At 49.8% G+C, this 16,040-nt stretch overlaps 1 protein-coding gene and 1 long non-coding RNA gene across 2 annotated transcripts in view; one reads left to right on the top strand and one right to left on the bottom strand.

Moving 5' to 3' along the window:
• Positions 1-15,269, top strand: part of NIBAN2 (niban apoptosis regulator 2) — a 97,617-nt gene extending 82,348 nt beyond the window's left edge. Inside the window, exons 6-14 of the mRNA XM_051980031.1 lie at positions 864-979; positions 4,137-4,241; positions 4,754-4,916; positions 6,162-6,349; positions 7,156-7,311; positions 8,695-8,811; positions 8,900-9,007; positions 10,102-10,213; positions 13,533-15,269. Of these exons, the coding sequence (XP_051835991.1) occupies positions 864-979; positions 4,137-4,241; positions 4,754-4,916; positions 6,162-6,349; positions 7,156-7,311; positions 8,695-8,811; positions 8,900-9,007; positions 10,102-10,213; positions 13,533-14,188 (1,721 nt within the window). The 3' untranslated portion in view covers positions 14,189-15,269. The remainder of the gene's footprint in view (positions 1-863; positions 980-4,136; positions 4,242-4,753; positions 4,917-6,161; positions 6,350-7,155; positions 7,312-8,694; positions 8,812-8,899; positions 9,008-10,101; positions 10,214-13,532) is intronic.
• LOC127550832 (uncharacterized) lies at positions 12,047-13,525 on the bottom strand. The gene is made up of 2 exons (XR_007950952.1): positions 13,441-13,525; positions 12,047-12,641 (listed from the first exon to the last, which is right to left on the bottom strand). It is a non-coding gene; the product is annotated as an uncharacterized LOC127550832 (long non-coding RNA).
• Positions 15,270-16,040: the final 771 nt, after the last annotated feature.

Raw genomic sequence — 16,040 nt, 5'->3', positions numbered from 1 at the left:
GGCCGGGGATGCCAGCTCGCCCACTCCTGAACCTTCTCTAGCTGGTGGTTCCCACAGTGCAGGAATCCAGCGGTTCCTTGCCAACACAGCTGGGCTCAGTCAGCCTCCCGCTACGGTTCTGCTTCGATGGGGGATGGGAGGGGTGGGGGAAGGACAGAGAGGAGGACCCTTTGGGGAGGAGAGATGGTGGGTGGCAGATAGTCATAGCCCCAGAACTCAGGGGACCTTTTTTGAGCTGGGGCTGGTGATGCTGGCTGTGGGGGTGTTGAATCACTTTGCAGTAATCTCAGTGGGAGTTGAGGGTTCTGAAGCACAATGCGTGTTTCCCCTTTTCCTCTCGTTCCTTTTGCATGTGGCTTTCTGACCATGTGTTGGTGATGACTCAGCCAGAGCCTTATTTGGTTTTCTTTTTAACCACTCTCTCCCCTAGGTTGGGTTTGGCAACTTCCTGCCTTTCCTGTGTTCTTGGGCTTCTTAGCTTTCGGCCCAGAGATTCCCTCACGATGGGAAAAGGAGGGCTCTTCCTCAAAGGCCCGACCGGCTCAGTGGGGTAGTCCTGTGGACAGCAAGCTTGCCCCTGGAGGCTCTGGGTTCTTTGGGACAGGGAAGGAAGCGGGAAAGGATGTCTGCTCTGGGGGCTCTGCAGGGGCCCCAGCGAGCATGTGCCCACTACCTGGATGGGTGGGACAGGAGAAGGCTGAAGCTTGGCGGATACCATAGGTAGGATTAGGGAAACAGCAGTAGCCCGGGGGGCTCTCACGGATTTGCATCCTGGAGCCCCTCTCCCCACTCTCTCAGCCTGTAGGACGGAGCCCAAGGAGGGCTCCTCCACCGCTCCAGCTGACTCTCCCTCTCCTGCACAGGCATTCCCGAGGATTCCAAGGTGGAGGGCCCAGCGTTCACCGACGCCATCCGCATGTACCGGCAGTCCAAGGAGCAGTACGGCACCTGGGAGATGCTCTGTGGAAACGAGGTGCAGGTGAGGCCCTGGGGGCAGGACTCACTGGGAGAGGCGCAGGGTGGATTTTGAAGTGGGAAGAATGGCGGGAGCGAAACACAGGCGTTGCTGGTTTGCCATCAGCTTGGTGAGGAGTCCCGTGAGCCCCACGGGGTCTGTGCTCGGTGTCGGGCCCCTGGCGCTGGTGTTCACCACCTGGAGGGCACGGCCAGCACATGCGCTGGAAGAGAGACAGACACACAGGGCCAAGAGACCGTTAGCAGGGCAGAGCGCGGGCCTGGATGGGACCAGAGTTGTAATGTGGTGAATGAAAAGTCTGGGCTTCAAAGCTGAGCTTCACCAGCCCGGGGAAGCGCGCCTCGGTCGCAGCTTGGCTGAAAGCCAGGGCTTTTTTGCGGCCCGTGTGGTCTGGGAAGCAGTAAGGCTCCCAGGAGGGGTGCTCGGGCCTTATCAGGCCTTGCTTGGGCCTTGCTTGGGCCTTGCTCGGGCCTTGCTCGGGCCTTGCTCAGGCCTTGCTCAGGCCTTGCTCGGCCTGCTTGGGCCGTGTTCGGGCCGTGCTCGGGCCTTGCTTGGGCCTTGCTCGGGCCTTGCTCGGGCCTTGCTCGGCCTGCTCGGGCCTTATCAGGCCTTGCTCGGGCCTTGCTCGGCCTGCTCGGCCTTGCTCGGGCCTTGCTCGGGCCTTGCTCGGCCTGCTCGGGCCTTGCTCGGGCCTTGCTCGGGCCTTGCTCGGGCCTTGCTCGGCCTGCTCGGGCCTTGCTCGGGCCTAGCTCGGGCCTTGCTCGGCCTGCTCAGGCCTTGCTCGGGCCTTGCTCGGGCCTTGCTCGGGCCTTGCTCGGGCCTTGCTCGGGCCTTGCTCGGCCTGCTCGGGCCTTGTTCGGGCCTTGCTCGGGCCTTGTTCGGGCCTTGCTCGGCCTTGCTCGGGCCTTGCTCGGGCCTTGCTCGGGCCTTGCTTGGCCTGCTCGGGCCTTGCTCGGGCCGTGCTCGGCCTGCTCGAGCACACCTGGTTCTTTTGTGCACTTCTTGGGGACCTGAGGTTAGGGAGGGTGTTGCTAAGCCAGAGGCGGGCGGCCGGGACGGCAGGTGGCCTAGGGCCTGTGTTGCACGAGAAACAGGGGGGCAGAGCCCGGCAGAGACTCAGACACTATCACTGAATTCAAACATGAAAGGCCGTCATGTGGAGCCAGAATTAGAGCGATCCTACTTCCCCCAGGGGGAAGGACCAGGGGCACTGAGGGGGGAGAGGGTACCAAGAGGCAGATTTAGGTGGGGTGTTAGAAGGTGCTTCCAGGGCTGCTAGGGGGCGCAGTGCATAGAGCACCAGCCCTGAAGTCGGGAGGACCCGAATTCAAATCCAGCCTCAGACACTTAACACGTCCTAGCTATGTGACCCTGGGCAAGTGACTTAACCCCAACTGCCTCAGCAAAAAAAAAAGAGGGGGAGAGAGAGAGAGAGAAAGAGAGAGAGGGAGAGAGGTGCTTCCTATGACTGGGGCTTCATGGGCCACTTTGAGGGATGGGGTTGGGATGGAGCAGAACCCTCTTTGGTCTGGTGTTTAAGCAGAGGTTGGGTGACTGTTGATTGCGTGTGTTGTAGCAGGGATTCTTCTTTTTGGGATGTACAGTAGGAATAGAGTTGTTGAGGTCCTTTCCAAATCTAAAATTCTGTGGTTGTGTGACACATGAAAGGGAGTCATGTGAGATGAAGCTAAAAAGGCAGCTTGGGGCAAGAAAGAAGATAGTGAGAAGCCACCGGAGATTTCTGAGAAGGAGAATTATTTCTTTATTCTACATTATTAATAGAATTAGGGCAGCTAGGTGATCCAGTAGATAGAGAGTGGATGGAGTCAAGAAGATTCATCTTCCTGAGTTCAAATGTGGCCTTACTAGCCACTTACTAGCTGCATGATCCTGGGCAAGTCACTTAACCCTGCTTGCTTCAGTTTCTCTATCTATAAAGTGATCTGGTGATGGAAATGGCAAACCCCCTCCAGGATCTTTGCTAAGAAAACCCCAAATGGGACCACAAAGAATGACTGAAGACCAACAACAAATTAGGAGAAGCAAATTTGGTAGCCTGTATAAATTGGTTTGGGGGGAGGAAACCCCAGAATGCAGGAGTCTGACTCAAAGGCAGTTGCAATAGTCCCAAGTGAGAGGAATCCTGAATTAAGGTGATAAGGAGGTTGGAGAGAAAGAAGAGACCAAATGTATCAAAAATTGAAGAGGTAGAAGCAACGGGAAGGAGTTCATAAGATGTGGAAGATGTCAGAGAAGGAAAAATCCAAGAATGATGATTCCAAGATTTTGAATGAATTGAAGTGAATGTATAGTGAGGGGTCCAGCTTAGCAGGTCAATTTGAGCTTCAGTCATAAATCAAACATTTATTAAGCACTTATCAAGCATTTATTAATATGTACCAGGCACTGGGTTTGGAGATACAAAGAAAGGCAAAACATACAAATAAATAAAAGGTCCCTTCCCTCAAGAAGCTTAATTCTAATTGGGAGGCAACATGCAAATAATAAATTATGTGCAAACAAGATATCAACAAAGTTATTGTTGTTCAGTCATTTTTCAATTGTGTCCAACTTTTCGTAACCCTCCACTTGGGGTTTCCTTGGCAGAGATACTGGAGTGGTTTGTTATTTCCTTCTCCAGTTTATTGTACAGATGGGAAAACTGAGGCAAACAGAATTAAATAATATGCTCAGCTAGAAAGTGTCTGAGGCCATATTTGAACATAGAAAAAGAAGTCCTCCTGACTCCAAACCCATCTCTCTATCCTCTGTGCCACCTGATTACCCATATTTACAAAGCAGACAGAAGGAAATCTCAAAGGGAAGGCACTAGGAGTGAGGGAAACCAGAAAAGACCCGCAGAAGGTGGGATTCGTGTTTTCTTAAAAGGAAGCAGGGAAGCCAGTAGGTGAGGGTACAGGAAGAGAGAAATCGAGGGATGGGGGGCAGCCTGTGCAAAAGTCTGAGTCAGAAGATGGAGAATCACATGTGAAGAATGGCCAAGAAGGCAGATGTGCTAGATAATATATGGCCTATGGACGAGAGGGAAGTATAAGAAGCCTGGAAAGCCAGGAAGGAGCACTTTGAGGAAATCCTAACATTCTCTGACCATCTTTCTCTCTTTGTCTGTCTCTCTGGGTCTTTGCTCCTTTCTATCCAGATCTTGAGCAACCTAGTGATGGAGGAGCTGGGACCTGAACTGAAGAGTGTGATAAGTCCCCGAATGAAAGGCAAACCCCAGGAGAGGCAAAGGCAGTGGATACAGGTGGGCACAAAGCAAGTGGTAACCCCAAAGTGACTTGCAGGGTCTTGCCTCTCTGAATGGGACTGCTGGGGAGGAGCTCCCTAAAGGCTTCTCTCACCTCCAAATGATGAAAACCCAACCCTTCTCTTATTCCCTCTATCCTCCTTGCCCTGGTGGACCTTTTTCCAGGCTGTTGCCTTTCCGCCAGCCTGGGAGTCTGTGACTAGGTTGCCTCGGGGCTTTGTGCAATAAGCAGCTTGACCTAATCAGATAATAAACCCGTAGAGAGGCAAGGTTGGAGACTTCGTTGTGTCACTTCACCCTAGAGAGCACAGGATTGTACGAGGATGTATAATAGGGAACTGTGGAGGATGCAGGGCAGGGCTCCGTGGGATCCGCTGGAAACAAAATCTCGGGCCAAGAGGATTCTCTTTATAGACTAGAGAGCACCTTCCCCTCCGTGTAGACACAGAAAAGGGAATCTCTAAGGCAGTTCTCGGAGAGGAATAGTGACGGCTGTTTCGTTCCCCTAGATCTCCGATGCTGTGTACAGGATGGTCTACGAGCAGACCCAAGCCCACTTTGAGGCTGTGGCCGCCAAGTGTGAGATGGCCAGGCCAGCCATGGAAAGCGCTATCCGCACAGATATGGACCAGATTATCACCTCCAAAGAGCACCTGGCCAGCAAAATCCGAGGTACCGCTGGTTGTGAAGGCACGACTGCCGTGAGCCCTGTCCGCAGACCCCCCATCCCATCCTTGCCCCTCCCGGGTCCTTACACCAAAGCACTAGCAGTGTGGTAGAGGCAAAATTAAAATCCTGAAAGGCCCAGAAAGCATTTAGTTCCTAATTTTGAAAAGCTGATCATTTTTGCGGATTTGATATCCTGATATTTTGCTATAGTTCCCAATTCTGCATCAATTCATTCCATCTCCTGAAAATCCTGAAGCCTTTGGAATAGATCTGCAGCATCTAAGGACCCCTTAGACATAGGACCAGGAATCTTGAGCTGCATGTGGTTGAACTTCCTTATTTTAAAGATGAGAAACATGATGCCTAGAAGCAATTTTCCCACTGTCACACAGGGAGTAAGTAGCAGAGATAGAATGTGAACTCAAGACCAGGCCCAACCTTACTACTCTTTGGGACTTTTTGTGCCAAGAAAGACAATGTGTGATTCTAGTTTCAAGGAAGATTTCCTGGAGAGAGGGTGCATTCTAAGGAAGAATGTGATGTACCCGAAAAGAACTGATTGTGTCTGAATACAGATTGAAGCATTCTCTTTTCTCTGTTTCTTTTTACCTTAATTTTTCTTGAGGGTTTTTATTTTCATTAGGGTGGTAGATACATGTTTTCTTTCACAACTTTCTTTATGGAAATGTCCACATATGGTTTCTTCATTGTGGGTGGGGATAAGGGAAAGAACTTAGAACTCAAAAATTTTAAAAACAAATGTACAAAAATCTGTTTTTTAATATAATGGGAAAATATTAAATTAATTTTTAAAGAAGAAAGATTATGATGGAAGTGTAAAGATAAAGCATTCCAGAGGGAGGGTATAAGGGTGTTTTAGAATCACTTAATTTTTTTAGTTATTCAATATCCAGTTAATCCACCCTGAAGTAAGAAAGGCAGGGCAAACACATGTCACTTAACAACTGTTCTCTTACAATGAGAAGCCCATGAGTCTTTTCTCAGATTCTCTTTAAATACATAAAAAATACAAAGAAAATAAATTATTTTGAAATGCTGTTATCAGATTTAAAAAACAAGCTTGTGAATCCCCAGTTAAGAATCCCTCCTCTCACCTAAAGTAGTTCCAGGTGAAGAAATGATGGGTAACTGGCACTTGGGTAGGAGGAAACAAGCAAAGGAGGAATTTGACTTTGTCACCTATTCTGTTAACACTGATCAAATCCCATCTCATTTTTCTTGGTCTAGCTTTTATCCTCCCCAAAGCTGAGGTCTGTGTCCGAAACCACGTGCAGCCTTACATCCCCTCCATTCTGGAAGCCTTGATGATCCCCACCAGCCAAGGCTTCACTGAAGTTAGGGATGTCTTCTTCAAAGAGGTCACAGACATGAACCTGAATGTCATCAACGAGGGAGGAATCGATAAACTTGGAGAGGTAAAAGCCCATGAAGCTCAAATAACTGGCAGATGACCAACCAAATAGGGTTTTTTTGAAAGAGTCACAGAGGCAAAAAATATCAGAACTGGAAGGAGCCTTAGAACACACATTATTAACACAGAATTACAGATTCCAGGGGGAGGATTGTGGGGAGAGATAAGGGCCTTATACAACACAACATGGGTATGAGGGGATAATTTTTTTTTTTTTGTATAAGATATGAAAATTATGGTATGGTGAGAAAAGCATTAGAATAAAAATTATGAAATTTGATTTCTCATTCTGGCCTAGCTACCAACTTGCCAAATGATCTTGGACAAAGATATTTCATTAGGTCATTTCCCATCTATAAAATGAAAGAATTAAATTAGTGTCTAAACTAAAATCTAGCTACAATAGCTAGAACTTCTTTTAAAGTTTGCAAAGTACTTTACAAATTTTATCTCAGTTGAAACTCAGCAATCCTTGATGATAAGTACTATTATCTCCAGATGAAGGAACCAAAGCAAACCCAAGTTATACTTGGCTCAAGGTCTCATATTAAATAAGTCCCTGAAACAGCATTTGAAGTCAGTTCTTCCTGACTCTAAGTCTAGCATTTTATCCACAAGACCACTTTACTGCCTTTTCCACTGACCTTCTGGGGGTTCAGTTCATCTTTAGGTGAGATCCTGCTGGTTTGTGTCTGTCGCATTTTGAAACAAATCAGCCTTCACAGATGTCTCAGCCAAAGTGGTGGAGGGGTCAGATGCTGCCCAGGGGAAGGGCAATGCATCAGATTCATATCACCTTTGCCTTCCCAGTACATGGAGAAGCTTTCCCAGCTAGCGTATCATCCAGTCAAGATGCAAAGTTGTTATGAGAAGATGGACCAGCTAAAGCTTGAGGGTCTGCAGCAGCGGTTTGATGTGTCCAGTGCCTCTGTATTCAAACAGAGAGCCCAGATCCACATGCGGGAGGTAGGTGCCTCGAAGACCTAAAGTCACCCCCAAATTTTCCCTCCCTATATTTGAAGACTTAGAGAACAGGGGACATAGCAGAAGCCAGAAAAGCACATTTTTCTAGACATTGCCCCTGGGATTATGGGGTTTTGGGGAATAATTGCTCAGATACTATGAAGCTGCAAGTTTTGATTGCTTGGGTCTGAACTTAGAGTCTAGGAATTAATAAATTCTGGTGACTTGATAGAGGTGCTCTATATCAAGGCTTCTTCACCTTTTTTTGTATAAACCCCTCTTGCAATCTGGTGAAGCCTCTGGAACTCTTCTCAGAAAAAACATAAAATAAAATAAAAAATATAAAATATATAGGATTACAAATTCTATGGAAATGTACTTATTGAAAAAGTTCACAGAATATTCTGTATGCTCATTTAAAACAATTTAAGGAAATTTTATTTCCCTTGGACTTTATATTCCCCAAGAACATGCTTTCTTTCCTCTTTTTTCCTCTACTTTCTCTTCCATTTGTTTGTATAGCCTGATTCTCCAGCCCTCCGTATAAACATAGCAATCTTTATTAGAACATCATAATCAATGCCTTCTATCACTTGGGGGTGATGATCTTGTCTCCCAGGTTTACCCCAGCAGCATTTCTTATGTGGATCCTTTATTACCCATCTCTACTTATCTCCCATCAAAATTTTGAGTGAGGGGTAAAAGGTACTATGTGAAGAGGGATATGAATATTCAAGAGACAAGAAGGTTCAGAAACTTGGAAACTTTAGTCAGTCAACAAGTATTTCTAAAACACTATGTGCCAGTCACTATGCTAAGCATGGAGGATTAAAAGAAGGCAAAAACAACCCTGTCGGAGCTTCCATTCTTTCTCTCTCTGTCTCTGTGTTTTTCTCTCTCTTTCTCTTTGTTTCTCTCTCTTTTTCTCTTTATCTTTCTCCCTCTGTCTCTCTCTCGTTGTGTCTCTCTGTTGCTCTGTCTCTTTTTTTTTGACTTTCTCTGTTTCTCTTCTCTCTGTCTCTCTCTCTTTTTCTCTCTCTCTCTCTCTCTCTCTCTCTCTCTCTCTCTCTCTCTCTCATACACAAACCTGGCAGTTTGGCCTTTGGCATTGGGAAACATGTAAATAACTAGATGCATGACAGAGTAGATGGGAGGTAGTCTGAAAGGGAAAGATAGTAGCTGAGGAGAATAAGAAAGGTTTCCTGTAGAAGGGCTTGGAGGGAAGTCAGAGAAACTTACCAGGAAAAGCATGAATGAATAAGTGGGCAGAGGACATCAGTAGGCAGAGAATTTAAGGGTTAAATAGAACTGTTTCCGCAGTGAGGGGAAGTCATTCCCACTGACCAAGTAACATCTTCTCCATGGGCTCTGTGGTTCCCTCCTTAGCAAATGGACAATGCTGTCTACACCTTTGAGACACTCCTACACCAGGAGCTAGGAAAGGGACCCACCAAAGAGGAGCTGTGCAAGTCCATCCAGCGCATCCTGGAGCGGGTGCTGAAGGTGAGATGGGGCTCCCACTCGGGTCCTAGTGGAAGATCCTGCCGTGTACCTTTGCCTTGGCCCTAACCAGTGCTCTTGTTTCTGGCAGAAATATGACTATGATAGCAGTACAGTACGGAAGAAGTTCTTCCGGGAAGCCTTGTTGCAGATCACCATCCCATTCCTGCTGAAGAAACTAGCCCCTACCTGCAAGTCGGTGAGAGCCTGAGCCAGGGACCCTAGGTGGGGAAGAGGGTGGTAAGGTATGAAGTGGGGGAGAGACTAGTCTCTTAGGAATTCAAGCTAAAAAAGTACCTTAGCAATCATCTTATTCAATTTCATTTTAAAGATAAATTAAATGGACTCAGAGAGTGGAGGTCTCTTATCCCAATTCCTCAAAATGGCATTGAATTTGTTAATGTATGAAATTTTATAAACATGGAATCTTAGATTATTTGCTGTGACAGCATCTTAGAATGTTAGTGGGAAGGAATCTTGAAGATGGTCTAAGCCAGTGCCATTATTTTCTAGATGAAAAAATTGAGACTTGCACAAATGTAGTCACTTTGCCCAAATCACAGAGCAAATTGATCATAAACAAAGGACCGGGCCCTACATGTCCTGCTTCTCAGTCCAGGGTTTTTCCCACTGAGACTTGCTGCCCCAGGCTTGCTTCCTCTTTGCCCGCTCAGTGACAAGTTCTGCCCAATAAAACCACCGAACAGTGTTCTTTGGAAACACTGAGGCTGTCTCTGTCGTGCTGCCTCAAGGTAGGGGCCCTTGGCTCTGCTGAGCTGAGACACAACCCTGGCCCTGTGTAGACTTGACCTCATTTCTTTTTCAGTATTTAATGGTGCTCTTTTATCACCATCACTTCCCAATAACTCTCTCTGCTCCCACTCCTTATCCTCCCTCCCCTCCTCCCCCTATTATGGAACCCTTCCCTTATAACAAAAGTACATTTGAGTAAAGCTAATCAACACGGTGGCCACTTGAGAAAATGCTTGCCTCTGACTGTCCACATCATCCATCCCTTCATCTGCCAAGAGGCGAGGAGACAAGCATCATTGTCAGGCCTCTGAAGTCACAGCTGGTAACAGCATAGATCTGAGTACCTTTGTGTGGATTTCCTGGATGTTGTTTTTATTGTATGAATTGTGGATAAATTTTCTCTTGAATTTAGCCGTCTTCACTGCATATCGATTCGCCAAGCCTTCCCAAGTGCCTCAGAATTCTTATTCTCTAAGGTGCAACAAAATTCCATTATGTTCATCACCAACAGTTTGGACTCTCTCCTTTCCATCCCTCTAGGAGCTCCCAAGGTTCCAGGAATTGATCTTTGAAGATTTTGCCAGGTTCATCCTGGTAGAAAACACATATGAAGAGGTCGTGCTACAGACGGTCATGAAGGATATCATGCAGGGTAAGGGCCCCCACCAGCCAGGGACGATCAGCTGGGCAGCTTTCAATGGATTGGCCAATGGTCATTTGTGTTCTCTGTCCCTCTTTCTCTGTCTCTGTATTTTTCTCTTTCTGTCTCTCAGTCTCTCTGTGTCTCTGTCTCTCTTTTTGTTGCTCTATCTCTCTCTGTCTCTCTCGTCTCATGTTTCTCTCTCTCTCTCCCTCTCCCTCTCTGTCTCTCTCTGTTGCTCTCTTTCTGTGTTTCTGTTACTCTGTGTTTCTTTGTCTCTCTCTTGCTCTCTGTCTCTGTCTCTCTGTCTCTCTCCTCTCTCTATTTCTCTCTGTGTTTCTCTCTTTTGTCTCTCTCTCTTTCTCTCTCTGTCTCTGTCTGTCTCTCTCTCTGTTTCTCTCTTTTGTCTCTTTCTGTCTCTGTCTCTCTCAGACACACACACAATTGGGTACCTGGCACTTTGGCCTTGGGCACTACCAGGCCTGGTTAGAACATCCTCAGAGCTGAGGTCTGTTGGACAGAGACTGTAAGGAAATGACTTCCAAGCCATCTGAGGGCATAAGTTGAACCACCGGGGATGGGTGAGCTTGAGATCCAGTGATGTCCTGGGGAATGAAGTTGAGGAGGGAGAATGATATAGCAGGAAGAGGTCTGTACTAGCATGTAGACACTTGAGTCACACTCTTGAGCAATCAACTTCAGCCCCTCTCTGCCATTTCCTGTGGCATGGACTGCTTCATGATGTCATTTCCACTATTGTCTCTTACTGTTAAATCTTATGATCCTTTTCGTGGTTGTAAGTGTCCCACCTTCCAACTTGGAAGAGTGAGGTGATGCAATGGGAAGGGCAGTGGGCCTGAAGTCAAGAAGTTCTCTTCTTGCCTCAGACACAGGCTAGCTGGGTGACCCCGCCCAAGTCACTTAACGGCTGTCTGCCTTCATTTCCTCATCTGTAAAATCAAAATAATAGCACCTTCTTCACTGGGGTGTCCTGAAGATAAAAAATATACTTAAAGTGGCCTGCAAAATTTAAAGCCATATGTAAATGCTAACTATTATTTTAATAGAAAACCTTCCAGGATTTGTCAAAATAAGTGATTACTACCCACTTCTGGTGATTCATCTGGACACAAATGATATTCTTTCCCCCCCTTTCTGTCTCACTCACACACACACACACACACACACACACCCCTTGCCAATGATTATGAAGTCTTAGGCAAGAAACTGGCAGATGTAGAAATCCTGATAGGTTTTCATCATTTCTACCCTTTTGAAGGCCAGGGATTTAGAAGAGGAAAAAGCTGATTGGAAAGGAGAACAGCTGGTTAAGAAGATGATGTCTGAGAATGGGATTAGGATTTCTAGACCACAATTCAAAATGCAGGAATATGACAGGCTTTAGACTAAGGATGGTACATAGCTAACTAGGGCTTCCCGGATTGTATTTGCCTGGTCTCTGGCAAAGTTAATCCTGTGAGCATTAGACTGAAAAAGAGAGTGGAAGGGGAAAATTGACTATATATATCTGTCAAACTAGAGGCAACAAATAAAAGCTGCAGTGCAGAAAGACTAGCTTTTGTGACACCTAAAAAAGTCTCAGGAGACAATAAACCCATAATCTCAAATGTCTATATACAAATACACAACATTTGGACAATAAGCAAGGTAAATGAGAGTCCCTAATGCAACGAGATATTTCACTCCATCGGTATCACTAACCCTTGGGGATGAGACCAGTGACTGGTAGACTTTATGTGAAAGCAACAAGATCAATAAAAGCATGTTTTGGAAGTATTGAGGGAGAAATACTTGTAGATGTGGGTGTGATGTATGAGGAGAGCATTTGAGTGAACAAATCAACACACATTTATTAACTATCTTAATCATGTGCCAGGTACTGTGCTGAGTAATAGGGTTACAAAAAAAGACACAAATCCGTCTCTCCCAGGCCCCACCGCCTCCGGGCAAACCCCTGTATACAAACAAGGTTTCAGTTAGATGCGAGGTAATCTTGGAGGAGGGCCTAAGGAGATGAGGAAGGGCCCTGCACGTAAGTTTTATCTGAGTCCCGAAGCCAAGGTAAAAGAGAGGCAGAGATGAGGGCACCAGATATTCCAGACATGGAGATGTGCTGTGGAGCGCCGTGTGGAGGAACAGCAAATAAAGCGAAGAGAGCTCTGAACACAGTATGTAGTATTTAACGTATAGGCTTTCTTGAAATGGAAACTTAATTTATATTTTGAATCCTCTCGTGTTTTACTGTATACATGGCATTTTTCTTTCCTATTTTGTTTTTAAGTTTCAAACAAATTAAAAAGGGAAATAAAGTACCAGAAAGCTTGTCCCCCCCCCCCCCAAAAAAAAAAAAAAAATCCATGTCAGTGCCACGGACGAAGGCATAGATGGCCTGCTCAGCATATCTGAATAAGGCACGGAGCTGAAAGAAGACATAAAAATGGAACTAGGGTCAGAGCTTAACAGATACTGGCCCGAAATGAAGAATAGGAAAAACATGTAAATCTGCCAGAGTTGTGTTCAAGAAATCAATCCCCCCCAAAACTAAATAAAAATAAATCAGTTCCGAATAGGTGGGGAAGAATGGCTAGAGAGCAGTTTCTCTGAGAAAGATGGGGCCTTTTCGTGGCTCGTAAGCCACGTGGCTAGGGCAGCTCCAAGGATAAGAAGGCCAGGGCCCAGCTGTGCTCCGCTCTAGTTAGACCAGCTCTTTAGATCTGGACACTGTGGGAAGTTCGTGGGAGATTTGGCCAAAGGGAGTGGGGATGTTCGGCTCAGGGGAGTGACAGCCGTCTTCATGTCCTTGAAAAGCTGTCCCTCCGGAGAAGGGCTGTCCCTTCAAAGAGGGCTATCCCACGGAAGTGGGGCTGGACCCGGAGCTGACTCCGAGAGAAAGAACAGGAGTGGGGGGTGGGGAGGGGCCGGCGAGGTCACAGGCTAGCTCTTACGAAGGGGCTGCTCCCAGGGGCCTTCGGGGAGAGGCTGGGGCTGCTCCCAGGGGCCTTCGGGGAGAGGCTGGGGCTGCTCCCAGGGGCCTTCGGGGAGAGTCTGGGGGCTGCTCCCAGGGGCCTTCGGGGAGAGGCTGGGGGCTGCTCCCAGGGGCCTTCGGGGAGAGGCTGGGGCTGCTCCCAGGGGCCTTTGGGGAGAGGCTGGGGCTGCTCGCCGGCGTGTCGGGAGCGTGACCGTCGGAGCCCCTCCCAGGGGCAGCCCTGGTCTCTCACCTGGCGCACTGTCCGTGTCCTTGGCCCGGGTGCCGGGCGCCTCTGCTGGCTGTGCAGCGATCGCTGACCAGTAACCCTCGTTGTTGTTGCAGCTGTGAAGGAGGCGGCCGTGCAGCGGAAGCACAATCTCTACCGAGACAGCATGGTGATGCACAACAGCGACCCCAACCTGCACCTGCTGGCGGAGGGCGTCCCCATTGACTGGGGAGAGGAGTACGGCGGTGGCCCCGGGGAGACGGACCTGTCCGCGGAGAAGAGGCGGCGGGCAAAGCAGGTGGTGTCTGTGATCCACGATGAGGAGGCCGGGCTGCCCTATGAGCCAAGCCCGGAGGCGCTGTCCCCAGGCGCGCCGCCCCACCCCACCTCCCCAGACAGCGTCTCCGAGCTGCGGGGGCTGCTGGCGCAGGAGCTGCAGGTGGACAGCCCGCAGTCTCCTGCCGAGCCCCTCACTAATGGCACGTCCCCCAGAGAGAGCCCCCAGCCCCCGGAGCCCGAGAGCGAGAGGAGGCCCGGCCAAGCAGCGTCTCCTCTCCACCACGCCCACCGCGAGCCGGCGCCGATCACCCCCGGCGGGGAGGCCGTCTCTCCTGCCAGTCCCCCCCGCCGCCCCCGCCCCGAGGCGGCAGCCGACGGCGATCGCCCCCAGCCCAGTGACCAGGAGACTGGGGAAGAGGTGTCCGGCCAGGGCGGTCGCCCCTATGTGCAGACCACCACAGAGGACAGCACGGGTGTGCAGACTGAGTTTTAGGCCAGAGCCTCTCCTCCCCCCCATGGATTCTGGATTCTGGTCAGGTGCGTGCCCGCTGTGAAGCCCTAGTGCCCCCGCCCCGCCCCCCATCCCTCTGCCCCAGCAGTGCCCGCCCCGCACTGTGGTCCCCCACGGGAGCCAGCCAGGCTGCACTCATCACTGTTGTAAACGTGTCTTGTTGAAGGACAGGGTGAGGGGAGATGGGAGCCCCCCTGCTGAGCAGCACCCAGTTCTTTTCAGACCCCATGGGGCTCCCCTTTCCCTCTGCCTCTCCATGGACATAGATGTTTATAGATCAGCGCCCCCATGGGAGAGAGGGCCCCTCAGTCAGTCAGGTAAGGGGGGACTCGTAAGGGAAACACCGGCCTGGCGCCCCCCCACCCCCACCCCCACGGCCCTTTTTCTGTTCGAGCTTGAAAGGGAGGGAGGCAGAAGGCAGCGTCTGACGGGCCACAGACTGACTGTTGAGCTTCTCCCTGCCAGCCGGGCAGGGCAGGCTGAGAGTCGGAAACAGGGCTTTGCCCCTGGTAGCGGCCAGGTGAGGCTCTCCCCCTCCCCAGCCCGCCTGACGTCAGGCTCTCGGTCCCATCCCAAGGGCGGCGGTTAAGCTGCCTTCTCTTCTGGCCGCTCCTTCAGACTGTAAAAAGTGTCCTTCGTTCTCCTACGTCCTTTCTCTCCCAGAGGGGTAGGAGAGGATCAGGAAAAAGAAGCCAGGTGCTCTAGAATCCATTGTTGTAGTGGGCTTGACAATGGGGGTGCTGCTCTAGCTTCCGGGAGCCCCGAGCCCCCTCCCAGCCTCTCCCCCGACCCGGAGCGCTTTCCCTCACACGGGAAGCTCTGGTCTTTAACTGTCCCCGCTGGAGGGGCTGGCCGTGAGTGATGTGCCCGCCGCACGGCTAGGCCAGCAGGGTACTCTCCTTCCAGAGGGAGGCGCCGTGATGGCCTTGGCAGCTGCTGTTTGATGCGCCTGCCTTGTTGGGAGCGGCGCTGCCAGGGGTAACGGTCTGTCTGAGCGCGCGCACACACACACACACACGCGCACACATACACACACAAATGCACACACACACACACACATACACACACAAGCACACACACATGCACACACACGCACACACACGTACACACGCACATGCACATTCGTGCACACACACACAAGCACGCACACATACACACACGCACACACACGTACACACGCATATGCACATTCACGCACACACACACACGCACACAAGCACACACACATACACACAAGCACACACACATATACACACGCACATGCATATTCGCGCACACACACACACACACACACACGCACGCACGTACACACACGTGCAGGGTGAGGAGGGGCAGGCGCTGGCAGAGGTGGATGTGCAGGGGTCGGGGTGGACAGGGTAAGGACTTCCTAGTTCTGGGGGTTAGTTTGTTGAATCCAGTCTGGGGTGGGAGGGAGAACCGTTTTTCCCTTGGTCCATTTTAATGGATCTTAAGGAAATTTCATGCATAAGAACGTATCAGGAGGAAACTGTAGGCCTGGGTTGGGCGAGAGATTCTCCAGTGGGAATTCTGAAGGAAGGAGGGCTTTGGCCGTCTCGTCCCGAGGGGAACGTCAGTCGTCCTTGCAGTTGGGGCAGTGGTGGAAGTGGGGGGCTAACGTATGCCCTGGGAGGTTGAAAGTGGCGGGGTTTAAGTGAGGATGGGAGAAAGGGATTTGGTCAGGGATGCGAGGGGTGAGCTGGGAGAAGTTCATTTGTGTGCATCGGAAGGCAGGCGTGGACGGTTGGGAGCCAGGAATAGAGCCAGAAGGGACCGGCCAGCTGGGACCTTGGGAAAGGGCCCGGGGTGGGAACAG

The sequence above is a fragment of the Antechinus flavipes genome, chromosome 2 (assembly GCF_016432865.1).
Source record: "Antechinus flavipes isolate AdamAnt ecotype Samford, QLD, Australia chromosome 2, AdamAnt_v2, whole genome shotgun sequence".
In the NCBI taxonomy this organism is placed as follows: Eukaryota; Metazoa; Chordata; class Mammalia; order Dasyuromorphia; family Dasyuridae; genus Antechinus; species Antechinus flavipes.
Note: the sequence above shows the minus strand (reverse complement) of the source record. Positions and strands in the feature narration are given on the sequence as shown.